This window comes from Corapipo altera, unplaced genomic scaffold (genome assembly GCF_003945725.1).
Source record: "Corapipo altera isolate COAL_440 unplaced genomic scaffold, ASM394572v1 63, whole genome shotgun sequence".
NCBI classification, from domain to species: domain Eukaryota; kingdom Metazoa; phylum Chordata; class Aves; order Passeriformes; family Pipridae; genus Corapipo; species Corapipo altera.
In genome coordinates, this window is record NW_020884928.1 from 907,670 (window position 1) to 932,591 (window position 24,922).

Below are 24,922 nucleotides of genomic sequence, written 5' to 3' on the forward strand. Positions count from 1 at the left end.
AATTATCTGATTTTTTTTTTTTTTTTTTGGCAAGAGAATTGTCTACAGTGTGATGCAAGGAATTTCTTTAAATTTTTTGAAAACACCTTGGTTGGAGGGTTCTGAGCTGCATATAGAAAAAAAACATATAGAAACCATATAGAAAACTGTATGCTTTTAGGCACAGTCAATACTCAGCCGAAGATTTTCATAATTTTGTGCAGTTGTGTCACGACAGCCAGTGTGTGAACGCTGAGGTTGACAGGATGCTGTGATCCCCCTGCTCTCAATGGCTTTTGTGTTTGCTTAGCTGCTTGCCAGCAATGAAGATGCTTTTTCAGCATCTTCCTTTCAGCTGAAGCCAGAAATACCAAGTGCAAAGGAAACAGTGCTGCTGTGACAACTGCTGAAAGAGATATTTTTTTTAGTTAAAAATAAATAAATTCATTAATCATTGCACCTCACTGTTGTCTTTTTTTTCCCTCTCTCTTTTTCAACTAGCAACTAAGGGCAAACTGCCTCTTCAGTAATTCTTGTGTGCTGGTTGTAATGAAATTCCACACTTTCTCATTTGGAAATGAAAAAATATTTTGTCAGTTCCTTGGTTACACATGCTGTGGTAGATATTAGAAACAATCTGCTTTTTATAGTCTTATAATAGTCTTGATTTGAATACATCCCTGACTTTTGAAGAGTGACCTGTCCTGCTTTACAACATAAAACTTGTGCTTTTAAGCCTGAACTTTAAATCTTCTCAATCTACACTTTTTGTTTAGTTTTAAAATAATCTTCTGAAGACATCAGTTCGTTGCTTTGTTGTTGTTTGGGGGTGTTTTTTTTCCGTTTTTCTTTACGGAAGTAAAAGAAATATTGAAATTTATATTAGAAAATGTATGGGATGTAACCTTCATTGCTGCTCTAGCTCTGTTTCCCAGGAAACGGATCAGAGCAGCATGAAATTTATCTAAAGCTCCCAGATCCGGTGCAGAAAAAGTGAAGGCAGGTCTAAAAACTGTCTTTTAAGGCAGTGACTGCTTAGGACCTTTTGCAAAGCTGTGGGGTGAGAGTTTTTTGGAGTGGAATCTGAGTAAAAGCAGGAGAGACTTCTGGTGGGACTGCAGTGGAATTCTGGGCAATTCTACAACCTTTACTTTCAGCTCCTCAGGAAGGCTGTATTAATTTAGGCAATCCATTCCCATGGACTACGAATTGTTCCTGGGGTTGTCAGATTGCTTCTGATCCAGTGGCTGCAAAGGTGCCTTGGAAGTCCCTGGACTTGTGCCACCTGGGCTGGGAGTGTGGGCAGGTGTGGTTTCCATCTGCAGTGTGAGTGTGCTGCACGGCAGTGCCAGGGTGCTGTCTCTGCTCATCCTGTTTCTTGAGGGGAAGAAGAAGAGCCCTTAAAAGTCCTGATGTCCCACTGTTTATCTGTGGAAAAACATTTGACTGCAGAGCACTGAATTTATGAAATAAAGGCAAAGTATTCAAGTATTGTGCTTACATCATTGTGTAATGATGAAGCTTCCTGGTCTTACCAATAAACTACAGTGTCCCATTGTGGTACTGCAGCTATTATTGAAATTGGACTAACGTGGTCTTTCTATGGGTAGGGAGATTAGATTAGCACATGCACCAATTTGGCAAAACCCCCTCATTAAGTATACTTACTTTTGCTTTTTCTGAAAAGTTCATATAGCCTGGCCACGACTGTATATTTTTTAATTTGCCATTTTCTTTAGGGCCTCTTCTGTCTTCCCTTAAAGGTAGGGCTTCTGTGTGTCTCCCTTATGTGATATTAACTTTGTGTTCTGCTGATAATGAATTTGACCTAGAGCTGGTTGAGAATTTTCCATCAGAATGAATTTCAACTAGAAATGTCTGTAAAACAAATCTATCAAAAAAGAATTTTTACTGATTTTTAAAAAATTCCTTTTTTAATAGGCAAATCAAAGCATATTATTCTGTTGCATGCAGTTCAACCTGATTAATAGTATTCTATTTTATGTACTTGATTTCAAGGATTTTATCTTTGAGTCAGTTGCAAAAACAAAGCCCTGGAAACTATAAGGCACACTGAAACTATTTTTAATAACAAGTGATAAATTTTGCAAAACTTTTTTTCCCTTGAAAAAAATGGAATTAATTCCTTCAAAAATAGCCGAGTTCTCTCTGTGAGTGATAGATGTAAGCACATTTTGCATGTTTCTAAAGACTGTTTCAAAAAGATAATGTACTTACAGGTGTTTGGTCAAGTGTTGAGATGCTCCTGTCTTCCCGTTGTGAAAGGAACAAATATGTTACTCAACACTTGACATGTTAAGAAATAGCAAGCAAGGGACCATTATTTTAAAGAGAAAAATGCAACTTTTTCTAATTCAGTAAACCCTAGAGCTTGATATTAGCTTAAATACAACCAGAAGATGATAGAAGCCACAGGACCAAGTGAGAGCGTGGGTTTGTTATACACCAATATTAACAAGCATTAGAAAATATTAGTAACCAAGACTGTGAAAGATTGAAGAAAAAAGCTAACATGTTTGTATTGTTATTTTATACAGTTATAATCAATTTCAAAGTTTGATCTTTCTTCTTTCAGAATGATCAGTCTATGCAAGATATGCAGATCATGGGTGGAGATGATCTTTCAAAGCTGACTGGGAAGGTTTGTTAATTTTAAATTTAAGAAAGAAAATAAATCCATAAAAACACTTGAGAAAGTCTTCGTAATTTTGCACAGGGACTGTCAGATACTAATATTAGAATCAAAGGTATTTATTAGTCTGTATTAAATTGCTGTGATGCCATTGGTTTCAGATTGCGGATGCCCCAAAAGATCAGAATGTAGCCCCTCCATCTTAATATAGGGAGTTCCCAGTAGTTATACACTTACCACCAGTGAGATTGTGGGCAAAATTTGTGCTGTAATGTTTCCCCTGAGTTTGTTTGTGTCTTGGAGCCTTGTTGCCTTCAGTGGGTGCACGCAAGAAAACTGCACATTGAATATCCCCGTTGAATTCATCGTATGAGTTTAATACCATTTTGCCTACTGCAGAAAATTCCATTGTGGAACCTTTCACTCAGAGAATCAAATGGGATTTTTTTATTTCAACATCAGGCTGGCTGTATGACTGAATCTGCACTGTGCTTGACTGTTGTGGTAATGAGAGAGAGTGGTTTCAGGCAGTGAAAAGGCTATTTTCATCCAACTGTGGCAATACAAAGCAGCACTTTGAAGAGTAAGGAAGGCTGATTTCATTAGGCAAATGGTCTGTGTGGAAAATGGTCAGAAAATGGAGTCTTTACTTGCATTACGGCAACATAATACTTATCTTGTTATTTATACTGTGTGTGCAGTTACTGTTTTATTAGCTGGTACTAGATAATATCAGTTTTTTCAAAGCACTCAAATGTAGCACTAGCAAACTCATTTATTTTGTTGTACTATAGCAAACAAGAAGAAGAAGAGACAAACTTAACTTTAAATGTTTTCATTAATATTAAATAGGTTTTGATGCAATTAGAACTTAAATGAAAAAAATGCTGTTAGAATATTTTAGTGATACATGTGTACTCAATTTACACTTCTAAATACTCCTGCTGGGTGTTGTTTCCAAATTACCACTAAAGCATTAACCATGTTCTTGGAAAATATTAATTAATTTGCTACTTTCTAATATTCAAATACTGGAGCTACCTGTTTTTCTGTGATGATTTTGCATATGTTTCCCTACAGAACTGGCAATGCACCTATTCATCTTAACAATTCTCTTACTCAGGTAGTCCAAATGCTTTCTAAACTTCCAGGCCTAGCTGCCCTTCCCCATCTTCCAACCCCAAATTTTCTTGATTTATGGCTTCAGTTATTAATATTTCTTCCATCCATAATACTTCTAGTGTAATTTGAATTCTGGGGCAAGACATTATTTTTTTCAGGACTTTTGTGTATTTGTATATGTCCACATGTGCATGAGAGAGAAACAAAGTTTCATCCCATTTAGTTCTGCTCTTGTCCAAAATTAGGTAAATTGTTTTCCTAAAATGAAAATCCTGGTAACCTTTTTCTCATTGGCATGGCTCTCCTGTTCCCAGGTATGGAATGGGACACAAAATTCAGCTGTTGGGAGGCTAGAAAATACTTGGGGAGAAGACTGAACAGCAGCATAGTTTAAGATTGCTGGGTAAGGAGGCTGGATAGTGTGAAGGGGCTGGTTTGGGAACAAAGGTAGTTGCTGATCAGGAAGGGAGCCCAGTGCTGGAAGCTGAGCGTGGAGGCTGAAGCAGAGCAGGAAGGGGGAGCTGGGACTGCCAGGGAGGCAGACTTGCTGAAAGGGCACATTCGGCACTGTTTTGTAAGCGTGGCTGTCTGTGACACAGCTGATGTGTGAATAATGAAATAGCACTTCCACTATCACACGGGAGAATGGGGTTTCCTTGGGACTCGTTTTACTGATTGGAAAGTTGGAATGCAAAGCTTAGGCTCACATGTTCATGCTTTCATGTCTAAAGTTGGATTTGTGAAGGAGTGGCCTTACGTACACGGATGCCAACTCCTCCATCTGTTGCTGACTTCAGCAGTTAGTGTAAGTATTCAGCACATTTTACTAATCAGCCATTTGTGGGCTGATTCAGAGCCTCCTACAGGCCACAGAAATCTTTCCTTAAAGTGTTTTTAGTACCTCTCTTTAGCTGCTGGCTTTTAAATCTGCCGGCTTTAGGAACCATCCAAAGCCACTGAGTGAATTAGTTAAAAACTTACTGATAGAATTCAAATTCCCTGCTATTGAGTGAGCTGGGTGCTGCTTCTGCCTGCTTGGAGTACTTATTAAGAAAATATTGTAATTATATTGAAAAAGTCATGTACCAGGTTAAGTTCCATTAATTTGCTATCATGGAAGGTGTTTTCAGAAACACCAGCATGAGTTTGGAATATTGTAAGTTCCATTAAGTTTCTGTAAAGTTCAAAAGCATGAATGAATGTAGGCAATTTTGGAACCTACAGACAAAAGATTCTGAGATTTTGATCTCAAAGTGCACTTCGTTAAGTAATAATACCTGGAACTTCAGCTGACCTATGATCTTACTGAACAACTAAGGCACATTCATGCTTTACTTATTATTGGAAAAAAAGATTACTGAGTGAACATGCTGGTATATAACAATGTTTTTTTCTGAGAAAGCTTAAAGAAAGCAGAGAATTTTAAAAGCTAATTAAAAAGAGGCTGATAGGGATAATGGCTCTTCAGAAGGAAGAATATCTCCTCTGTACTTCTCTACAATATGCTTTTGTTTATAAAAACATTATAAACCTGGGAAAAATATATAAAGACCCAAACCATGAAAAAGAGAAATATTATAGAAGAGAGCACACAGACCCAAACTGCCCAAACTGTTACTTGAAGAAAATCATCCCCTGTTTGAAATTATTCTTCTGTAAAGAAGGTCACAGAGGCAAGAATGAAGTTTCCATGGCATGAATCATTAATAAAGGTACTTGAAGAATGAGTCCTGATATAGCTTAACACTCTAATGCTTTGTAACCATTTCTATGCAGAAAAAAATATAATTTAAAAATCTCTCCTTTAATGATGTAGGCAGTGAACATAAAATTCTCAGTACTTGATTTCATAGTTAAGTAGCTGCTTAGTTTTCAATTACATTAAAGCTGAAATGCTCATTTGGGTAAAATTTATCATTAATATTTGTAAAGACAAATAAATTTTGAAAAGGGGAGTTGAATAAATTTTGAAAACGGGAGATAAATAATTACTGTCCAGAAAATTGTTTCAAAGCAAGATGGCAATGAAAATTTATGAAGATGCGGAGAAAGAACAAATAATATAACCCTGTTTAGTATCAAAAATTTAATTATGTTGTGTAATACTATAAAAATTCCTAACATATTTTCAAGAATTTGTGACACTTAAAGTAAATTTTAAAGCATCTAGAAACTTCAGGAGATTCAGTTATACCTGAGTTTTGAGTGTCATTGCCATTTCTCTTTTATACTTTTATGTGTGTATATTTTTGTCTGAAGAGCTTTGGAGCAGGTTCTGTCATTCAAAGTCACCACTGACAGGAATCATTCTGTATATCACTCCATAGGTAAAATATGTCCTGTTACCTTTCAAAAAAGCTTATATACCACTTTGACTTGTCTCCTTGCAACTGAGACAAGTTAGGCAAAATCATAAATTTAGAGTTTATATAATTTTGCAATTAAATAGTTCTTACAGTTGTATAATGTATTTGATGTCAAAATTAGATCCATATATTTTTGTCATTGTCACTATTTTTGCATAACATAAAATGTGAACAAAATTAATTATTATTATTTGTTAGGTTAATCAGAACTTGAATTAAAACAAAGTAGTTATACAGTTCATATAATACAATTTTGGAGCCAGGGAATTTCTGATATTCCATCTGTTGATGCTTATGTTCTTTATGAATTCCTCTTGTTCATAATCTTGTTTACAGCCAGTGGTTTGACATTTTTGGAGAAGTGTAGAAGGTAATAAATAGCAATCAGGAAAAAAGAAAGTAAATGTCTGTATTCTCTTTGCACTTCATTGTGTTTGTTTAAACACTTCATCACCACTCTGATGGTTTCCGGAAATGGCTGATCAGCTTGTACTAAAAAGAAGTTTCACTAGGAAGAAGATATCCTCCATGCAGCACTCCTCACTTCCTTCTGGCAGGATTTGTGCTATAAAATCTCCAGACTTCCTCTATATGCCTCACCTAAATCAATTTATCCACTGTCTACCATTTTCTTGCTCCACTTGTCATTTGGGAGGATGTTCCAGGAACATAATGCAATCTCACTTCTTTTCTTATGCCTCTCATTTCTTTCATACTTTACTGAACCATTTTCTCTGCATGTCATAAGCTCTAGCAGCAGTTCTGAGAGCTGTTTCTCTAGCATTCTCCTAAATATGTTAGCCCTTCAGTATTTAGTAAAATGTGTGGCAGCTGTGTAACACAATGTTTTATTCTCTAGATTAAAATACATATTATACTTACTGTTCCAAGTTTGTTTCTCAGGATTCTGTTGGTTCTATACTTATTTTTCTCTCCTTCAGTATTAACTGCCTTAACTAATGTAGAGATTTCTCTCCCTATTTGTATTCCTTTCCAGAATAATGCCCATAAATTTGCAGAAAAAATAATGGCATTATTTAGAACATTATATACCTGAGAGACAGTTTCTATGACAGTAAATGTATACAAAATCCACTATATACTTCTGCAATAATCACCTCTCACCTCAACATCTTACTGTATTCCTATCAGACATGCAGCCTTGCCTTTTTCATCTTTTCAGAGGTTGATTTTATGTGTCTTGAAGCATTCCACATCTTCAGTACCTCTGCTGAACTGCCATCTTTAGTCACTTCTGTTGCTCTGCATTTTTTCTTAATTAGATTTGATACTGTCTGTTCTTCTGACAGTTGCCATCCTTAGCTGCTTTTTCCAAAGCAAAAGACACATTTCTTTGCACTTCCTTCTTGGGTAATCTGTTCTACTGCTCATCATTATTTTCTTTTGTTGTTGTTCTGGAGGAGGAAAAAGTATTAAAAAAACTTGCCAGCCTTCCCATCCCATTTTTCCCATGGGCTCTGCTCAGCCACTGTCTACCTGCTTCTACATCATACATGTTCATAATTCTATTTCACCTCTGTCCAGAAAATCCTCATCAAATTCCAGATATCCAGAAGATTGCATTTTTTCCTTCAAGTCAGAAAATGAAGACAGTGATTCATTCCTGCATTGCCTTTAAATTAATTATGGTAGTTTGTTCTTCTTATGCACAACAGAAAGAGTGCTGTGAACACGGCTGCAAGCAGAACAGAGTGTGCACAGCATTTGACACAAAGCTCTCTAAGAACAAAGCATCAGGCCCTCCATTATGTCCCCCACTCTGTTAACTCTTCGAGATTCTGAACCAGTTTTACAGAATTTAAGTAGCTGGAGTCTGTATATGTGGACTCTTAACACATCAACCAAGTTACTCCCATCAGCAGCTGACACTAAGCAAAACCAAGTGTCAAAAAAATAATATTTTTGACATACCATATCTGTTCTTTAAGAAATGGCATAAGATGAAACGATTAAAATCAGACATACATGACCCTTTCTAGAACCCCGTAAAAAGTTCCTATTCAGATGTCTCATTTCTCAAAAGTCTTTCTTATTATTTTCTAACATTGTGATGAAGTGTTAATATATGTGGATTTCATTGCTGTGTGCATACCATAAAATGATTTCTTATAGCTCCCTTTGGACCTCTTCACTGAAACTCAATTGTATAACCTTTGTTTGATGAGCATTCTTGAGCTTTGTGGTACTGCTGCTTCAAGCTTAGCTTAAGTTGTCATAAAATGTCTTTAACCAGTAGTACCTGAAGTTTGCCAAATACAGTGCTAAGAAAGCAAGTGCTGCAGGTGTGATGAGTAAACTGATAATGCATTAAAAATTCAGTTTGAAGAATCACATCAATTTATGTGTTTCTGCTGATATGCAGTACACATGAAAAGGTTTCTTTAGAAATAATCTAACTGAAAATGCAGACTTCTGAATGGAAATTGAACTAAAGGGAATGAAAATACACTGTATTGAAGCCTTCTGCCTCATCCCCCTAAAAATTAAAAGAAATAGACATAGGTAAAAAGGAGATGTATCTTTTGCGGGGGGGGGGGGGGGGTGTTTGGTTTTTTTGACAAATATGCCTTCATTTGTGAAACTGGATGCATGAAAGAACTCACCTTTTCCAGCAACTGTGTATTCATATATATTTTATAAGCTGGTATAACTAACAATATGTTACAAGTACCCTCAAATAGTTTAAGAATAGTTCTATCCAAGAAGGAGAGAGGAATGAACTCAAGCTATCAATGGGAACTTGACGATAAAAGTATTTCCATCAGTCCAAATTTTCATATATTTTCTCCACTTGTAAGATCAGCATTATCACCATACCAGATGATAGGATGAAAGGTCTCTCTAGGCTTGGATCATGCCTTCTGCAGCAGACAACTGAAATTTTATTAGGGAAAGGAGGTACAAAACACAGCAAGAATAGAAGCTTACAAAATCCAGGTTCATTTTGAATACATCCAGTGCTAGAACTGTTATCCACATTTGTGTCAAATCTTGGTACCTCCGAGATACTTACGCCTCTAGTCCCACTCCAGAAAGGAGTTTCAAATTTAAGTAGCACACAAAAAAGTTCTTCTTTTTTCGAGATTGCTACCTGCTTACCTTCAATGAGCTTTACAAGACTTAGGTACAACTGTCTTTTTGAATTGCTTCCTTAAAAATTTCCACCAGTCTTGCCACATTAAGGTTAATTTTTTTTCTTTTTCTTTTTTTTTTTTTTTTACTTCCCAGTACAGTTATTTGGCCTGATCACAAACAGAGCTTTGTTTAAGAGATTCCTTTATCTTAGGGTCCAAAAGCACGTTGTTGGAACTTCTGAGTGATTAGAATGAAGGGTCTGAAATGGTAATTTCTTCACTGTACCTACATTGTCTCTTTTGAACTACCAGTAGTTTTGATTTACAGACTTGATGGAGAAGTCTCCCTACATCAGGCATGTTTTAGCGATAGTCAACTGTCATCACTGCTAAAATGGTCAACCTAATTTTCTTTTCTGAATTTGAATCAGTTTTTTATCTTTTGCTGTTGCCTTTTTTAATACCTTTGCCTACTGGATTAAGCAGCTTGCCATTATCAAATTTATATTGCCATATGGTTTCATATTTGCCTATCACACAGTCATTACTTAAGCTTCTTTTAGATAAACTAATACATTGTGAGCCTGCTGTACAGTACTAGTGTACTGTAGGATGTAAATGAGACAAGGTTTGAAGGTGGAATTAAAAACGGGAAACGAAAAGTAGGCAGTTGATATAGTTGGAAGAAACAAAAGTTCAAGCTCGCAGATCCTTCTATTGGCCTGAACAAAATCAGCAAACTTCAAGCTAAGTACAGATTGGGAGAAATTCTTAGTTTTAACCTAATGTGGTAATCAGACAATTTGAGATAAGAAAAGTGATTGCCCTACTTAATCACCTGCCCTCTGACTAGAGGGGTAGATAAAAATGTTAAGAATTCCTCTGAGCTAAAATAAGAGAGCAAATTATCAGCTGTGGAACACTGATAAATGAGTTGGAGGGCAGCTGCAGTGGAGGATTATAATGTGCTGTAAAGCCAGTATTTTATTCAGTCCATGATTTCAAGTGCATACAGCAGTTCTGAATTTTTGTTCCCAGGCTCAGCTGTTGAAGGTATTTTGTGGTCTCTCTGAGGCTGTGGGCTGAAAGGTCAAAGTTCTTTTGTGAAAAATGTTCTCCCACTGGGAAATGGGCTGTTAATTAAATAAAAGCTATTACTTCCTGCTACAAACCTTACTTCACTGTAAGGTAGTTTTTTCCGGTCTCAAATCATTCTTCTTTTCTCTGTCTTAAGCTCTTTCTGTTCTTAAAAAAAAAAAAAAGTGTGTGCATGATATTCTACTGATTTTATGCTGAAACATTTAAGGAGGAAATACCCTACCTGATTGTCTTGTTATACATGTGAGGGCTGAGTTTGTCCTCTTAGCTGTAGTATTGCATTAAGTAGAGTTGTTTGTTTGATTACTTAAGTGTAGTTTCAACTTTCAAGGAAATACTGCCCCTTTCTGAATTTGCAACTTAGCATTTTACCTTGTTAAAATTTTACATTTTATATTAATTCAAAGACAGCTTTTCCCTCAAACACTTATTCAGTGCTAACTTCAAAGTACTGCTATTTCATAGCAATTTTTCCTTCCAAATTAGTCTTCTGAACGGAACATAAAATCAAAATCTAGGACAAAAAATGTTATTCTTTTTTCAGGAAGGTGAAAAATAGTTTCCATAGAACTTAATACTGTCAGGCAGGAGGCATACATGCTCTCATTACTCTGCTTGGTCTTGTTAGCTGACATTATTCCATTTATTACTGACCTGTGGGAAGATAAACAATAGAAATGTATTGACTCAGTGCCCGAGTATTTTTCAGCTTATTACAAGTCAGGGGTTTTCTTACATGTACTGTAAAAACAACCTACTTCCTTGCTGTGTATAAGCTTGTGTGGCTTTAAAAGGCAGCAAACTAAAGATTTTCAATTTTTGCAGGTTTCCAGTCCATTATTAAAACTTTTAAAATTCACAGAGATATTGAGGTTCATTATAAGAGTGAAAATATGTCTCTTTAGCATGAGAGACAAATTCACATGCAATGCAGGGATTAGAAATTATTTATTTTTCATTTTACATAGTACTAGTAGTGTCAAACCCCCTCTACTTTTTCAAGATGTCCCAAGACATGCTGCTATGAACCATCTTTACTACTGTCTAGAAAAGAATATGAAAGCACACATTTTATTTTTGTGTAGATCCAGTTCACACCACAATTATTATTTCTGCTCAGTGTAAATGTTCATGTGCAGAGTTGCAAGTTGTGTGTGCCCTGATCACTCAAAACTGGAGAATTTTAAACTTCACAGCTCTCCTTGCATTCAAAACCACAGAGTACAATTTTAGAGCCGCTGTAATGTTTTCATAAGTGATCTGGACTCTGAAATTGAGGGTACCTTAAGAAAGTTGGCCAATGACGCTAATCCAGGAGGGGCTGTGGACTCCCTCAAGGATAGAGAGGCGTTATAGAGAGATCTGGATAGGCTGGACAGCTGGGCAAAAACCAACCATATGAAATTTAACAAGAGCAAGTGCCAGATTTTCCACCTGGTGCAGGGTAATCCTCTTTGTACGTACAGACTGGGGGATGAGAGGCTCGAGAGCAGTCCCATGGAAAGAGACCTGGAGGTCCTGATCAATGGCAAGTTGACTATGAGTCAGCAGTGCCCTGGCAGCCAGGGGGGCCAACCTTGTCCTGAGGGGCATCAGGCAAAGCATCGCCAACCAGCCGAGGGATGGGATTGTCCCACTCTGCTCTGCACTGGGGCAGCCTCACCTCAAGCACTGTGTGCAGTTTGGGGCACCTTCATGCAAGAAGGGCCTCGGACTCTCAGAGTGTCCAGAGGAGGGCAACCAAGTTAGTGGAAGGCCTCAAGGGCAAGACTTGTGAGGAGAAGCTGAGGTCACTTGGTCCGTTCAGCCTGGAGAAGAGAAGGCTGAGGGGTGCCCTCATGGGAACCTACAACTTCCTCAAGGGGGGCACTGGACAGGGAAGGTGCTGATCTCTCTCTGGTGACCCACAATAGGACATGAGGAAATGGAATGAAGCCATAACAGGGGAGGTTCGGGTTGGACATTAGGAAAAGGTTCTTCACTGAAAGGGTGGCTGGCCAGTGAAACAGGCTCCCCAGGGAAGTGATCAGGATCTCAAGAAGCATCTGGTCGATGGTCTTAGTCATATGGTTAAATTTTAGATAGTCCTGCAAAGAGCCAGGAGTTGGACTTAATCCTTATAAGTCCCTTCCAGCTTGAGATATTCTATGACTCTATATTGCACTGGCCTATCTCCTGCCAGCTACCTGGTAGAAACAGCTGTAAACACAGAATGATTCACAGTCATCCATATCTATCAGCTCCCAGCCTCCCTCTGATCCATCGACAATGGAGGCTGATGATTCTTTTGCAGTGGCGTGATAGGAAGGTGTTTCATTCTCTGAGGGTTGAGCCAGTATCCCTTCTTTATTTGGACTATATGTGAAATCTTTCCAGGACGTATCTTAAAAAACTACCTGTACTCTTGTCTCAGTGTAAGATATATGAACACCATTTTTAGATTTCTGGATGTACTTCAGAGATTGTATTGGTGCAAATGGCTCTACTCAGAAATTAAGCCATCTTCAGTCTAATCAACATGTCAGTAAATGTTCCTATTTCCTGTTCTCTGAGTTTCAAAAGTAGACAGAATCCAGAATGCCAGATTGCTTTTATTTTCATGTGGTTTCCTTCTTTGCAGTTGTCTTAGGTATATCTAAAAGGACAAAAGTCTCGATCTATGTGATACAGGAGCTTCAAACACAAATACTTGAGAAAAGATCTTTTCTTCAGCATCCTTTAGATTCCTGTAATTTGTCCAGCTATCAGTTACTGCTGTAGCACCACGAGCTGATGAGTTTTACTGGTCTCCTGTGCACCAGCTCACAGGTGGATTTCACAGTGAAGCTGAATAAGGTCTTTCAAGTGACTGACCTTTCACAGGAGATTCTGGATGCAGCCAGTTATACGTTTAGGATGATAGTGACATTCCTGATGATGTACTGATTTGTTGTATCCATTGCATTGTTCTTTTATCCTCTGCTGTTCATCTGATCAAGGATAAGCTAATGTGTTTCAACCAGTTTTAGTTAGACATCACCACTATCTAGTCGTGGTTACTGTGTATCAAAACATTTCTTGGCAGTTTGTAGTTTGTTCCTCTGCTGCTCTTCTATGCCATCGCTTTTCTGGAATATTCTATCAGTAGCCCGCTTCAACAGTAGAAGGGTAGGGGATAGGCAGCCATACAGTCAGTTTCCCAGAACATCACATTGTTTTGTGGGAGATGGTTTCTGATACCAGAGGATGGCAAACCACTTTGAATGCCTTCAGTCATAAGCAGCAGTTAATGACTGAAAAGTATGATGACTTTAGACTCAGTAACCTTGCATAATCAAAACAGAGATTAAAGTATCACTCTGAACAATTAGGATGCCTGCTTATTTGTAGTTACAAAATGTTTTCATATCTAAATGTTTTGTGGTGGCTTTTCCACTACAAAGTCCTTACATACGGGATTTCTCTATAGCACTGAAAATCCTCATCGGTGTTTTTTGGAAGTAATGAGAATGTGCTTAATTAAAAAAAAAACAAAACTGTGTTTCCTGGCCCAGACAACTGGTATTTTCAAAGGACCAAATTTCCCAACGTATATAATTTGTAACAATTGGACTCAACTCTATGGAGAAGAGGCAGGAATAATGGAATGCTGGTCAGACAATTTCAGGGTCCACCAAAATCCTTCCTTCTCAAGTTAGGCAATAAATACAAGATCTTACACTTCAGCTGAAGTTACGTGCAGGTGACTATCGCTCTTGTGGCCAGACAAACCCTTCAGGCATGTCTGGATCCACATTAATCCTCTTTCCTTCATATGAGTCATTTGTGATAAGGAAACGTAGACAAGATTAAATTTTTATTAGATGGATGTATAACTGCTTGGAAAGCTGTTCTTAAGAAACAGTTAATTATGCTTCACTGTCAGACTAGGTGCATTAAAGCATGTTCTCCAGGGACTGTACAATATTTAGTTCCTTACTGAAAGATGGAATTAGCATTTAATGCTAGTCATACTACCTGGAAAAATACTACCTGGAAAAATACTACAAGATATTAAGATCTTAAGCAATTATTTTAAGAATTTGGTTGAAAGAATGACATGTAATGACAATAAAGATGAACACTAACTTCTGTGTTTGTATAGAAGTAATCTTTTGCATAAATGCAAGTGAGGGAGGACTGACAGCAGCAGTTCTGAACTGGAGACAATAGGTGGATCACAAGTTGCACATGAGACACCAGCGTATCTTTATGAAGGATGTAACTGTTGTACTGGAATATATAGAAAGGAAGATTATTTGTAAAGCATACAAAATGGTTCTTTTATTCTTCTCAGCACTGGAAAAGGCTTCTTTCTGGTTTGGGACACCACAACTGGAGAAGGATTCTGACGAGTTGGATAAGTTCCAGAGGAGAACAAAAGAGTGATCAGAAAGCTAGGAAATATAACTTGTGAGAAGATGTTGAATAAATAGGGGCTATTTAATCTGAACAAGATGAAACTGGGGAAATACGTCTTTCTCCAAATATAGAAGAAAAAAAAGATAAGAAAATAAAGCTTTTTCTATGTCCACTGCAAAACAAGTTCAGGCCAAATATCAATAGAAGTTTTCTAAGTGTACGTTTGTTCTTAGATAATGAGGCATTGAGACACATTGCTTGGGGAAGATATGAAGTCTTCATCATGTTCTAGAACAAGTAAATCAGATATCTGTGAGGGATAGTTTAAAGTTGATTCTTTGGACCAACAAAATAGTCTTGATGACTTTCATGGTCTCTTCGGCCCCATGATTTTTTCTTTCTCGCAAGTTAAATATTAAGGTCTGCTTCTCCCTATTGGTTAATCCCAATTCCATGGCCAGGGAGGCTGTTGTCCCCTCATTCTGTCCAATTTTGTCATTTCCACTTGCAAGCAATCAAGAGAATCCTTATTTCTGATCTTGACAGAATAGCTGAAGCAACAGTAGTAGTAGCAAAGAAACCCATTTGTCAATCAATTAAATGTCTCAGGACTGTGCTTTTCTTTCAATCTGTCACAGCCTTGTGTGCACTAATAGGCCTTTAATGGCCATGACCTGTGTCTCTTGGGGCCCCTACCCACCACACCTGTGGGCACAGGAGCGGCAGTTCAGCTCAGCCCTGGACCAGACCTGAGCTCTGCTGTGTTGGTATCGACCTTCAGCTCAGCTGCAGCCATGCCTGTATGTTACTGCAAACATTGATCCAGACCTTGACTCGTAGACTGACTTCATCAAACTTGTCTCATCGCTATGGACCTGCCTGCAGTTCAGTGGGCTGTGTTTCATCATGGTTACTCTCACTGGACCTGATCCCAACCTGTGGATTGACATCCCAGCTTGGCCTCACATCTGCCTCATCACCATGAACTCACCTGATGATATCCACTCTTGGTTGAACAAGTCTCAGGTCTGCCTGCTCTCCTCGCTGGGGCTCCGTGGGCTGAGCCTGGGCTGGTGAGGCCCCTGCAGTGCCAGCTGTGTTACTGCCCTGAGCTCGTGGCTCCCCTTCACTCCGGAAGTGAGCAGCCTGACACTGCTAAGGCAGGACTGTGCAGCCCTCTGCTCTGTCAAATTTGGGGTCCCATTTTGTACCATAGCTACTGGATAGGTCTTGTCACTAGAAGGTCTGTGCTTTTCTATTGGGAGTAAAGTTCTTGCCAGCAGTGTGAAGAGCAGCAAGAGATGCACAGAATGATTCAGGATGTCAGGCTGAGGGTTGGTCAGCCTCTCTTACCTTGCAACTCACAGTCATCCTGAACTGGTTTCCTGGTACTGAAGGAGTTCATTTCCATCTTTAGTTCTGGTGAAGTTCTTTCCTTATCAACTCTTCTGCTCTCTCCCTGTATCATATATATCATATATGTGTGTGTGTGTGTATAAACACATAAATATTTACATATATCACCACCAGCTGCTCAGATTCCCTGGGGATGGTTAGACCATTACTCCCACATGTAATCTTCAGGTGTCCACTGACTGAATCAGGTGATTTGCTTATGCCCCAAACCCAAGTGTCCTGAGCTAGTCTTTGGAACTGTTTTTCCTAGTTATGACTTCATCCAGGAAGCCAGATGAGAGCCAAACCATTTTTGGATCCAAATGGCTTCCTTCAAGGAAATGTGTTCCTGCACACCTGTCATAAGCTTCTCATGAACATGGTTTTGGTCTCTTCATCTTATCTAAACGACTGACATACTTCTATTCTTTCTTGAAGAAGTTTCTAGAGGCAGGGCATCTTTGGACTTTTGTTGTTAAGAGGCCTTTGACTTTTTACCTCCACAGGACTAGGTGTTTCAGATACAGAGTTGTTTGTGTCAGCAGTTGAGAGGTGGAAAGTCAGGAGTGCCAAGCAGGATAACCACCAGTGAAACCTGTTATGAAAACACCAAAAAGGAGCCACCCTCCAAGATTAATACACATTCCAGCAGAGCTCAGTCTAAATTAGTGGCTTTCTTGAGTGATATCTCCATTGCTGATATCTGCTCAACCACTACCGGGAGTTCCCTCCACACCTTTACCAAGTGTTTTGCCATTTCAGAAGCATCCAGGTATAATACAGTGTGTGGTAACATGTTTCTGCAGTGGTTGATGCATGAAGCATGTTGTGTCTCCCTACCAAGCACTGTGAGTGTTAGGAGGAGCTGCAGTATGAATATAAATATGGATAATCTATATTAATAATTTCTGTTTTGAAGATTTAAAATTATTTACATATCAATTAATGAAAGTGTCAAAGGTGTGCTGTTTGTCAGCATGCTCCCTTCACACGCTCCTTCTCCACGCGTTTGAGTCTTTCTCAGAACTCTCAGCCTTGGGATTCTGTGATGGAAAAGGAAGTTAGACAGTCTCCATGTTATGGGTGTAGCAAAGCCAACAAGCTTGATAGAAAGGAAGCAGAGTGTAAGCTAGTCTGGTGAATACCGCATGGATACGAAACTGGTCTTGAGGTTTTGCAGAACATACAGCGTGCACACGTGTGTAAGATGTATACATTGATAGATAGATAAAGGTATTTGTGAAATAACTTTCTTCTTGCTACTGCAGGTTTCACTTCAGACAGTAGAGCTTAATGCAAGATTGTAAGAACTTTTGAACATGCCTATGATAATTCTTACTAATAAATACATTTTATTTCTTCTGATAAGGACATTGCATCTTATTACTGCTTTTAATAGAAGAACAGAAGTCTCCTTAGATACTGTGATTCCTGGAACAGTGATGAACCATTTCATCAAAAAGATCAGCCTGTGTGATGACGCTGTCATAAAGCCTGACATCACTGCTCTTGGCTGGATCACTCCCCTTCTCTTCAAATAATACTGATTTCAGCAGCAGTATTTGAAGAGAAAGAGGGTGCTTCCCAGCATGAGATTGGGTGGTGCAACCTAGCCTGTAATCCTTTACTGTGAGGTTGCTGAGGCATGGGTGGAGGGAGGAAGAGCATCTATTTCAGAGAAAGAATATTATTGCTGTAGTCTCATATTAACACTGGAAATAATATTTTAGTGAACTGTAGGGTACACTGTAGTACATGGCTAGAGACACTGGAATGAAGTGAAGCTCATTCCATTTGGATTTCTTCCATCTAATTTTATTTTCCAAAGCTACATCCGTTCTTGGACAAAGAGGATAATCTAGACAGAGCTGAATTAAGTTGTAGCCCCTGACTGCAGGGCTTGCTCTTATGGCTGGCTCTTTTTCAGGGCACAAAAATGAAACAGGAAACTCCTTGTGTCCTACTGTGTTGTACATATGCACATGAATCTGTCTTCATTTCACTTTTTCAAGTATTTGTTTCTTTTAGTATGTGAATATTGTGTAATTGTATTACTTTTTGTTTGTTTCTTCCAGAATGTTCTAATTGTGGAGGTAAGCTCGGTGCTTATGTCATATTGTACTTAGATAAAGTCACACAGTCGAATCATGACAGGGTGTTCAGTTTCTAAAGCCTGTCTTTATTTACACTTCTTTAGCTGGGAGGTGGTGAAGAGGGAGAGGGGTTGATTTGCTTAAAGGCCTCTCAGTCTTTTTGCAATTGCATGACAGATCAAAATGCATTGCTGTCACTCTAATTAGTGCTTGGACTTGCGATACCCAGAAGTCTTTGTTTCTGCATCATTTGATTTGTTCTTTCTGTAGTTTCATCTGCTCATGTTCTGCAAGTTGTTCTGTTCCTTGGAGGACAATGAATCAACTGCAGTGATGCCCTGCACTTCTCAGGTGCATGACTTTGAAATAGTAACCCTGAACATGCTTCACAGCTTCAGGGTTGTTCACAGGCTGGTTGGGAGTGTCAGTCATTCCCTCAAGTCCCATCCCCAGCTCCTGCATCCAACTCTCCATCCAGCAGTGTCCCCTGGGGGACTGCCCATCACAGAGCTGTTGTGGGTCAACAACAGTGTTCAGTTGTAGAGGAAAGAATGTATCACCTCATTGGTGCTTCAAATTAATATGAGTGATTCTCTTTGAAAATGCTGAATAAGCAACTGGTACAGTTAGAGAGCACATCAGGATCTGCCTGGCATTTCAGACCCAGTCTGTGGGATGTAAGCTGGAGAGTGTAATGAAGGAACTGTATAATGTTGGAATGTCTTCTCTTAGCAAAGGGTGGGGAAAAAAGTCATCAGCCACAGGGATGGCTGGTTACCTGAGCAGCTGCTAGGAGCTCTATATTTTTTAATTCTAACTACTGTAGCAGAAATTAAAAATGTCCAAAGAAAATTTTGTTAATGCTATTAGACAGCTGGGGAGCAGAGGCAAGGTGTTGATAATGAAAAATCCACACCCACAGAGTTCAGGAACAACAGCTGCTCTCCATGTCCTGGTCGGTTTTGTAGCCAGGTACCTACTGATCTCATTGAGATGACGTTGGGTACGGCAGCTCTGGAGAAACCACATTTGTACTGGACTAAGAAAACAACAAATAGGGTAGATTTAGTCCTGACATGGAGAGATGTTGACATACTGTGATCTTAATATGAAAAGTCTAGTCCCTGCATCCTTACAGCCCCCAGTAAGGTCATCTCCAATCCCATGTTACATCTCAAATACTTGCAACATAGCTGTTTTCAAGAGGAAGTGGACAGTCCTTGAACTGATTATTTTATGAATAGAAAGTTCTTGCTTTGAAGAGTGTAAGCTCAGTTATAACCTTTTTTGGATGTGGCTTACAATGCACTGGGAAAAATAAATCATCTCCACAAACTAAGAAGGTGGAACTGCTCAGTCATTGTCCAAATTTTCTCTTTTCAGCTTTTCTTTGTGTTTGACTTGCTCTATTTTTCATGTTTTGTAAGGATATTGTTGGAACTGGAAGGACCATGAAGGTTCTGCTTAATACTATAGAAAAATACAAGCCAAAAATGATTAAAGTGGCAAGGTGAGTAGAACAATCACAAAATAGTCATTAATTAGTCTAGTCCAACCTATTTTCGGTGGAGGTTCCCATTCTGAGATCCTGCTTTAATTCGATGCTGCACTCTTGCATGGGGAGCTGTGCAGAGGAGCTGCTCGAGTCACTAAGGGGAGGGTGGAGGAAAGGAGAGGAAATGCTTTTGTATTGTTCTGCAGTGACAGTGACCCTCTAGCCATTTCAAGGCTGGCACTGATGGAGTTGGAAGGGGAACACACCCACCTCTTCCCTGCCATCAGGACACTGTCAGGAAGGGAAGCAGAACGAGAGCAGGGATTCACATGGCTCAGAAGTTTTTTGATAAAGGGAAGAGTTTTTATGCATGTTATTCAGTGACATATCTAGATTTAAGCACGGTTTATTTTATTTTTAATTACAGTTTGTTGGTGAAAAGAACATCTCGGCCTGATGGGTACAGACCAGATTGTAAGTGTTGTTGTAAAAATCTGTACATGACAGTAGAAGACGTTACCACTACTCTTATCACTTACCTTTCATATCATTCTGTGGACTGCTAGAAGCATTGAAAAATATCAGTTGTCAATGAGACTACAGGATTCAATGGAAGGATTTGTATAATTGTGGTTTGGAAAGCCTAGCCTCCTTATGTTTTCTGCAGAGTACTAACTTTATAGGGAAATTTAGAAGGGTTTTATTTTATCCACAAAAGGTGAGTGTTTTATCTTCTGTGCCTGACAAACTATATAGAAGAGAATGTGCATTTCTTCTTTTTCCTTCTTCATTGCATCTCTTTGGAGGAGCTGCAGGATTCCATCTGAACATGAAAGATGTTTTATTATATAGGTATTTGCAAGTTTTAAATTTTTTTAATCAGAGTAACACTTCGAATTAATTTTTTGAAAAGTATTTTTTTAAAGGGTAACTACTGTTACTATAATTAAATCCCAACCCCCGAAAAGCAAAAGATAAATTGGGCTTTTTAAACTTCCTCCTGCTGCTCTGTTCGTGTCGCACCAGCACCATTTCTCTCTGAATTACTGGTCCTTATAGTATACTATGATGAAAGCATAAATGGAGCTATACCAAGCTATTGTAATTTTAGACTTATTTAGAATAAATGATGTAATAAGAGGTATGTGGCTAAATACAGAAAGAACAGAGACATCTAGAAGAGACCAGTATTTGCTACTGAAGAAGGCTCTGGTCAGCTGAGTTGGAGAGGAGGGTAAAAGGAGAGTAGGCAGGTGAGTACCAGGAGGCAGCATGAAGGGTCTTGATTTGGGATGTGGGAGAGAGGGAAACTTTATGAAGCAAAAGTTACTTAAATGTTGAGCATAGCCCTGAAGTTCTGGCTCAGTAGTACGAACTATGACCCAAACATTTTGTTGTACAACTTTTTATACAATGGAGTGGTATTTTTAACATTCACAATTTAATTCAGTAAATTAAAGTATATATTTGACTGGATTCACTGATGATAAACATATAAAAAATGCAATAAAATTACTTCATAAAGGGTAGCATGTATTAACTTGTTAAATGAAACAGGTTTTATCCTTGTTTATTCAAACTGTGATGAATTTTATTAAGCATCAGAGATCTTTTTGTAAATCACTGATAGTGCTGTCTCATTTCCTCATCCAAATTTACAATTCCAAAGTGTCTATTACCCCCATTTTTCCCCAACTGAATAAATTCCTTACTTGAATAGCTGTAAAATTTTTTGTGCGGACCTATTTTTGTGTCTCTAAGATTGGGTTTTTCTCTAGCTATTTAGTGAACAATTTGGAAAGAGTCTAACTTGTTGTATATAGTGCTGATACTGCACAGACCTTCACAGTCAAAAAGATGCATGCCTGTGCTTAGCTTCAGATGTATGACATGTATAATTCACCTACACTGCATGCATTTACTTTGTTAACCATGTTCATGAATCTTCATAAGTTGGGGCTTTAATTTAAGAAGCATTTGAAATGTTTTGGTAGCATAATATACAAAATAGTTTTTGCTATTCTCAGCAGAACAATATCTAGATCTCTGAAAGTTACTTCTGGTTTAAAATTGTACATTTTTGTGTCATTACTGTGATACTGGACAGTTGTCATCACACACATATACCAACAGAGTTTCCAAACACAAGCAGAATTTTCCAGGTCTGATTCTTGCTTCCTTCCACAATGTGCCGGTGATAATTGTACACAACTCTCCTACTCTCCCCTGACTATTCACATCCCTGTCACAAATACTCTATGACTGGGAACTGGTTATGGGGCTGCTGCTGACCTTGATGTGTCAGAGTCAAAAGTAGCATAACCTCAACTGACTACATATATGTAGAGTTTGCTCATTGAGAACTAACACATGAATTAAGGGCTTATAATTGCCACTGATTTTGTACTGATGGTGTTTGTTATTTGTCTCAATACAGATTACGGATTTGAAATTCCAGATTTATTTGTGGTAGGTTATGCCTTAGACTACAATGAGCACTTCAGAGATCTAAACGTAAGTTTCTTATAAAAAAAGTTGTTTTAAAAGTCGCTGGTTTACTTTTCCCATATTTATTCCCATAAATACCCCATCATTTACCTCCTCCTTTCAGCCCTGAGGAGATATGTCTTTGACGTGGTTGGGATTTGGGATCCTCTGAGTAAGTGCAGAATTCCCTGCAAAGCCTCAAATAATACAAAGGAGTCCCTGCTCAGCACTGAGAAAGTTCCTTCCCATCTCTTCCCCTAAGAGGAGAAGTCATACCTCTGCTATAATTCCATCTTAGGTGAGCCTAGGACTTCTCAGGTCCTCCGTTCCCAGTATGTATGGAGGCAGCTGTAGAAGTGAAACACAGCCACAGGTCAGACGGGTTGTCTGAATGCTGTGTTGCCTGCCCCTTTTCTCAGAGAGGTGAGGATGGAACAAAGGTGCAAACCTTGCCTTTGCTTCTTATGGTACTCCCAGGATGGACCTCAAAGCTGGGAATTCCAAGTGGAAAAACTTGCTGTAGCTAGAAAGTGAAATCAGAATTCACTTCCAGATCTCTGGAAAGAGTAATTGTAAGATCACTAGATTGGCCAAGCCAAAGTATTTCTGAAAAATTAATTTATAATCAATAATGTAACCAACTATGCTTTTGCAATCACTGTTCTATTTTTTTCAGCATATATGTGTTATCAATGATCATGGCAAAGCAAAATACAGAGTCTGAAGCAGTAACATCCACACCTGAATATTTGAGTGAAGCAGAAATTTGACTACACTCCCTCAAGCATCTCCCAGAAGAGGGATTCAACCGACTCGTGTGTCTTTCAGCTCAGTATAATAAGGGGTTTACTCTAGAGATACTGATTAATATTTACAGAAGTGAGAGCTCTTATCTAAGATGTGAAGTATAGGGCTTTTAAAGTTACTACCTTTTTTAAGTATTAAAATTATCACATAAGATGCCTTTTGACTAATAACTTGTCTGCCTCAGGTCTCATCGTGAATGCATCTTTTTGTTCACTCCATCATTCCACCCATCACAATTCACGTACTTCATGGCATTGCATAACATAATTCAACAGTGCCATTCTGTACATGAAGATTATTTTAGAGGATTTTACTGACTTTAGTCTTGATCAGATATGCTGCTGCTAAATTGAAAGCATTATTTTGATTTAATTCCACAATTCAGAAGTTTCAGCTGAAGCTCTGTGTTGTGTTGCGGTTCATTAATGCCTCTTCCAAACAAAGCTGTAGCTCTCAGAATGCACTGAATTAGAGTGTAGGTCAAAATGAACGCTTGCAATACACTGTTGATCTGAAACTGGAAGATATCTGGTTCTGGTATGTCATGTAGCCATAGATCTAACCTGTTTAATGTGCTGAATTTTAATCAAGACAAAACAATGCCAGGCAGGTTTGAATTTCTGCCTGGTATCCCTTGCTCCTATAGGACACAAACAAGTATAAAAATTAACAGTATCCTCTGCTTATATTCTTAATTAAACCTCATTAAGTGCAAAAGTTTACTTCTAGTCAGACAGTTATTCAGTTATGATTTGATTTTTGTAGCATGTCCAAGTTGAGACTTTTTGTAACTTTTTGTTGTCTTCGAGAATAGAGATCTGACAATGCTGGAGAAGACTTGTATAGAAAAAAAAGAAAATAAATGTATAGGAAAACATAGAAAAACAGGTAATGCATGAGTGCTGTAGACTCTAGGGATTCCTTCCTTTCTTTATACATCATGTTTGAAGAAGTTTGTGAATTTACACACTGCATTAACTGCAAGAAGTGTAGTTCTGTATTGAATGTAACTGTTCTTAACTTCCCGAGGGAAACCAATGCAAATAAGGGGCTGTGTATCAGTAGCTTTGCTCTGAAATGTGAGAGGCAGATTGTTATTAGCTGCTATAAACTAATAAAGAAACATTAAGAACACTTGTTACATTGCACAGTTGGTTTTTTTCTTGCTTCAGCATATTTCACACATCCCATAAAACTTTTTAAAAATATGCATTTAACTGGTAATATAAACATACCTTATGTTTGTATCCTGTGACTCAAAACCTATTGTTATTTGGATAAAATCTATGATGTTAAGGGAACAAAAAAGATCAAAGAATTATTATTGCTAGAGAAATGCTTTAGCCCTCTCTTACCTACTCCTTTAACCTATATTTTAGAAGAATTCTGTAGAAAAGCTTTCCCTTAGAGTAACTTTATTCTGTTTTAAAGAATGCATACCCATACAGCCCCTGGAAGAAGCTGTTGAAGAGTGTCATCTCTTTTTCTTTTATGAGAGTGTTAAAGTTTTTCTTAATGTTTCTGACTTCTGTGGATTTTGTAGTAATGGTACATTGTGTAGACTGACATGCTTAGGTTTAGTCCAGGACATCCATTAGGTTATTGCCTCTTTTTCCTCTCTTCTTAAAAAGTCACAATCCAGTTTGCCTTGCTACAATGATCAGTCTTCAGCAACAATAACCACAAAAATATAGCAAGTGAATTTGTGTAAAATTAGTGTGAAAATATGAAGTACTGTGTGAAAATGTGAAGTACTTTAGATGCACATAAGTCAGACAGTGTTAAAATTGTTTAACTGGAAGACTGATATTATTAAAACCTACATAATTAATAGAAAAGACCAGATTTCTAGAAAATATAAGAACTGGAATGTTTCTTCAAATTAATTACATTTCCTCCTGTCATCATATTTTTAACATTGTGAAAAAGCACCATACAGATTTCACTACTGA

General features: G+C 38.1%; 1 protein-coding gene across 4 annotated transcripts in view; it reads left to right on the forward strand.

Annotated features, from left to right (window-relative positions):
• PRTFDC1 (phosphoribosyl transferase domain containing 1) overlaps positions 1-24,107 on the forward strand; it is a 44,723-nt gene extending 20,616 nt beyond the window's left edge. Inside the window, exons 4-9 of one of the 4 annotated variants that reach the window (XM_027658754.1) lie at positions 2,576-2,641; positions 18,164-18,181; positions 19,609-19,691; positions 20,104-20,150; positions 22,114-22,190; positions 22,840-23,140. In XM_027658754.1, coding sequence (XP_027514555.1) covers positions 2,576-2,641; positions 18,164-18,181; positions 19,609-19,691; positions 20,104-20,150; positions 22,114-22,190; positions 22,840-22,887 — 339 coding nt within the window. In that variant the 3' untranslated portion in view covers positions 22,888-23,140. Of the gene's footprint in view, positions 1-2,575; positions 2,642-18,163; positions 18,182-19,608; positions 19,692-20,103; positions 20,151-22,113; positions 22,191-22,839 lie in introns of all 4 variants that reach the window. The other 3 variants (XM_027658755.1, XM_027658756.1, XM_027658757.1) reach the window with 3 other exon arrangements.
• The last annotated feature ends 815 nt before the right edge of the window (positions 24,108-24,922 follow it).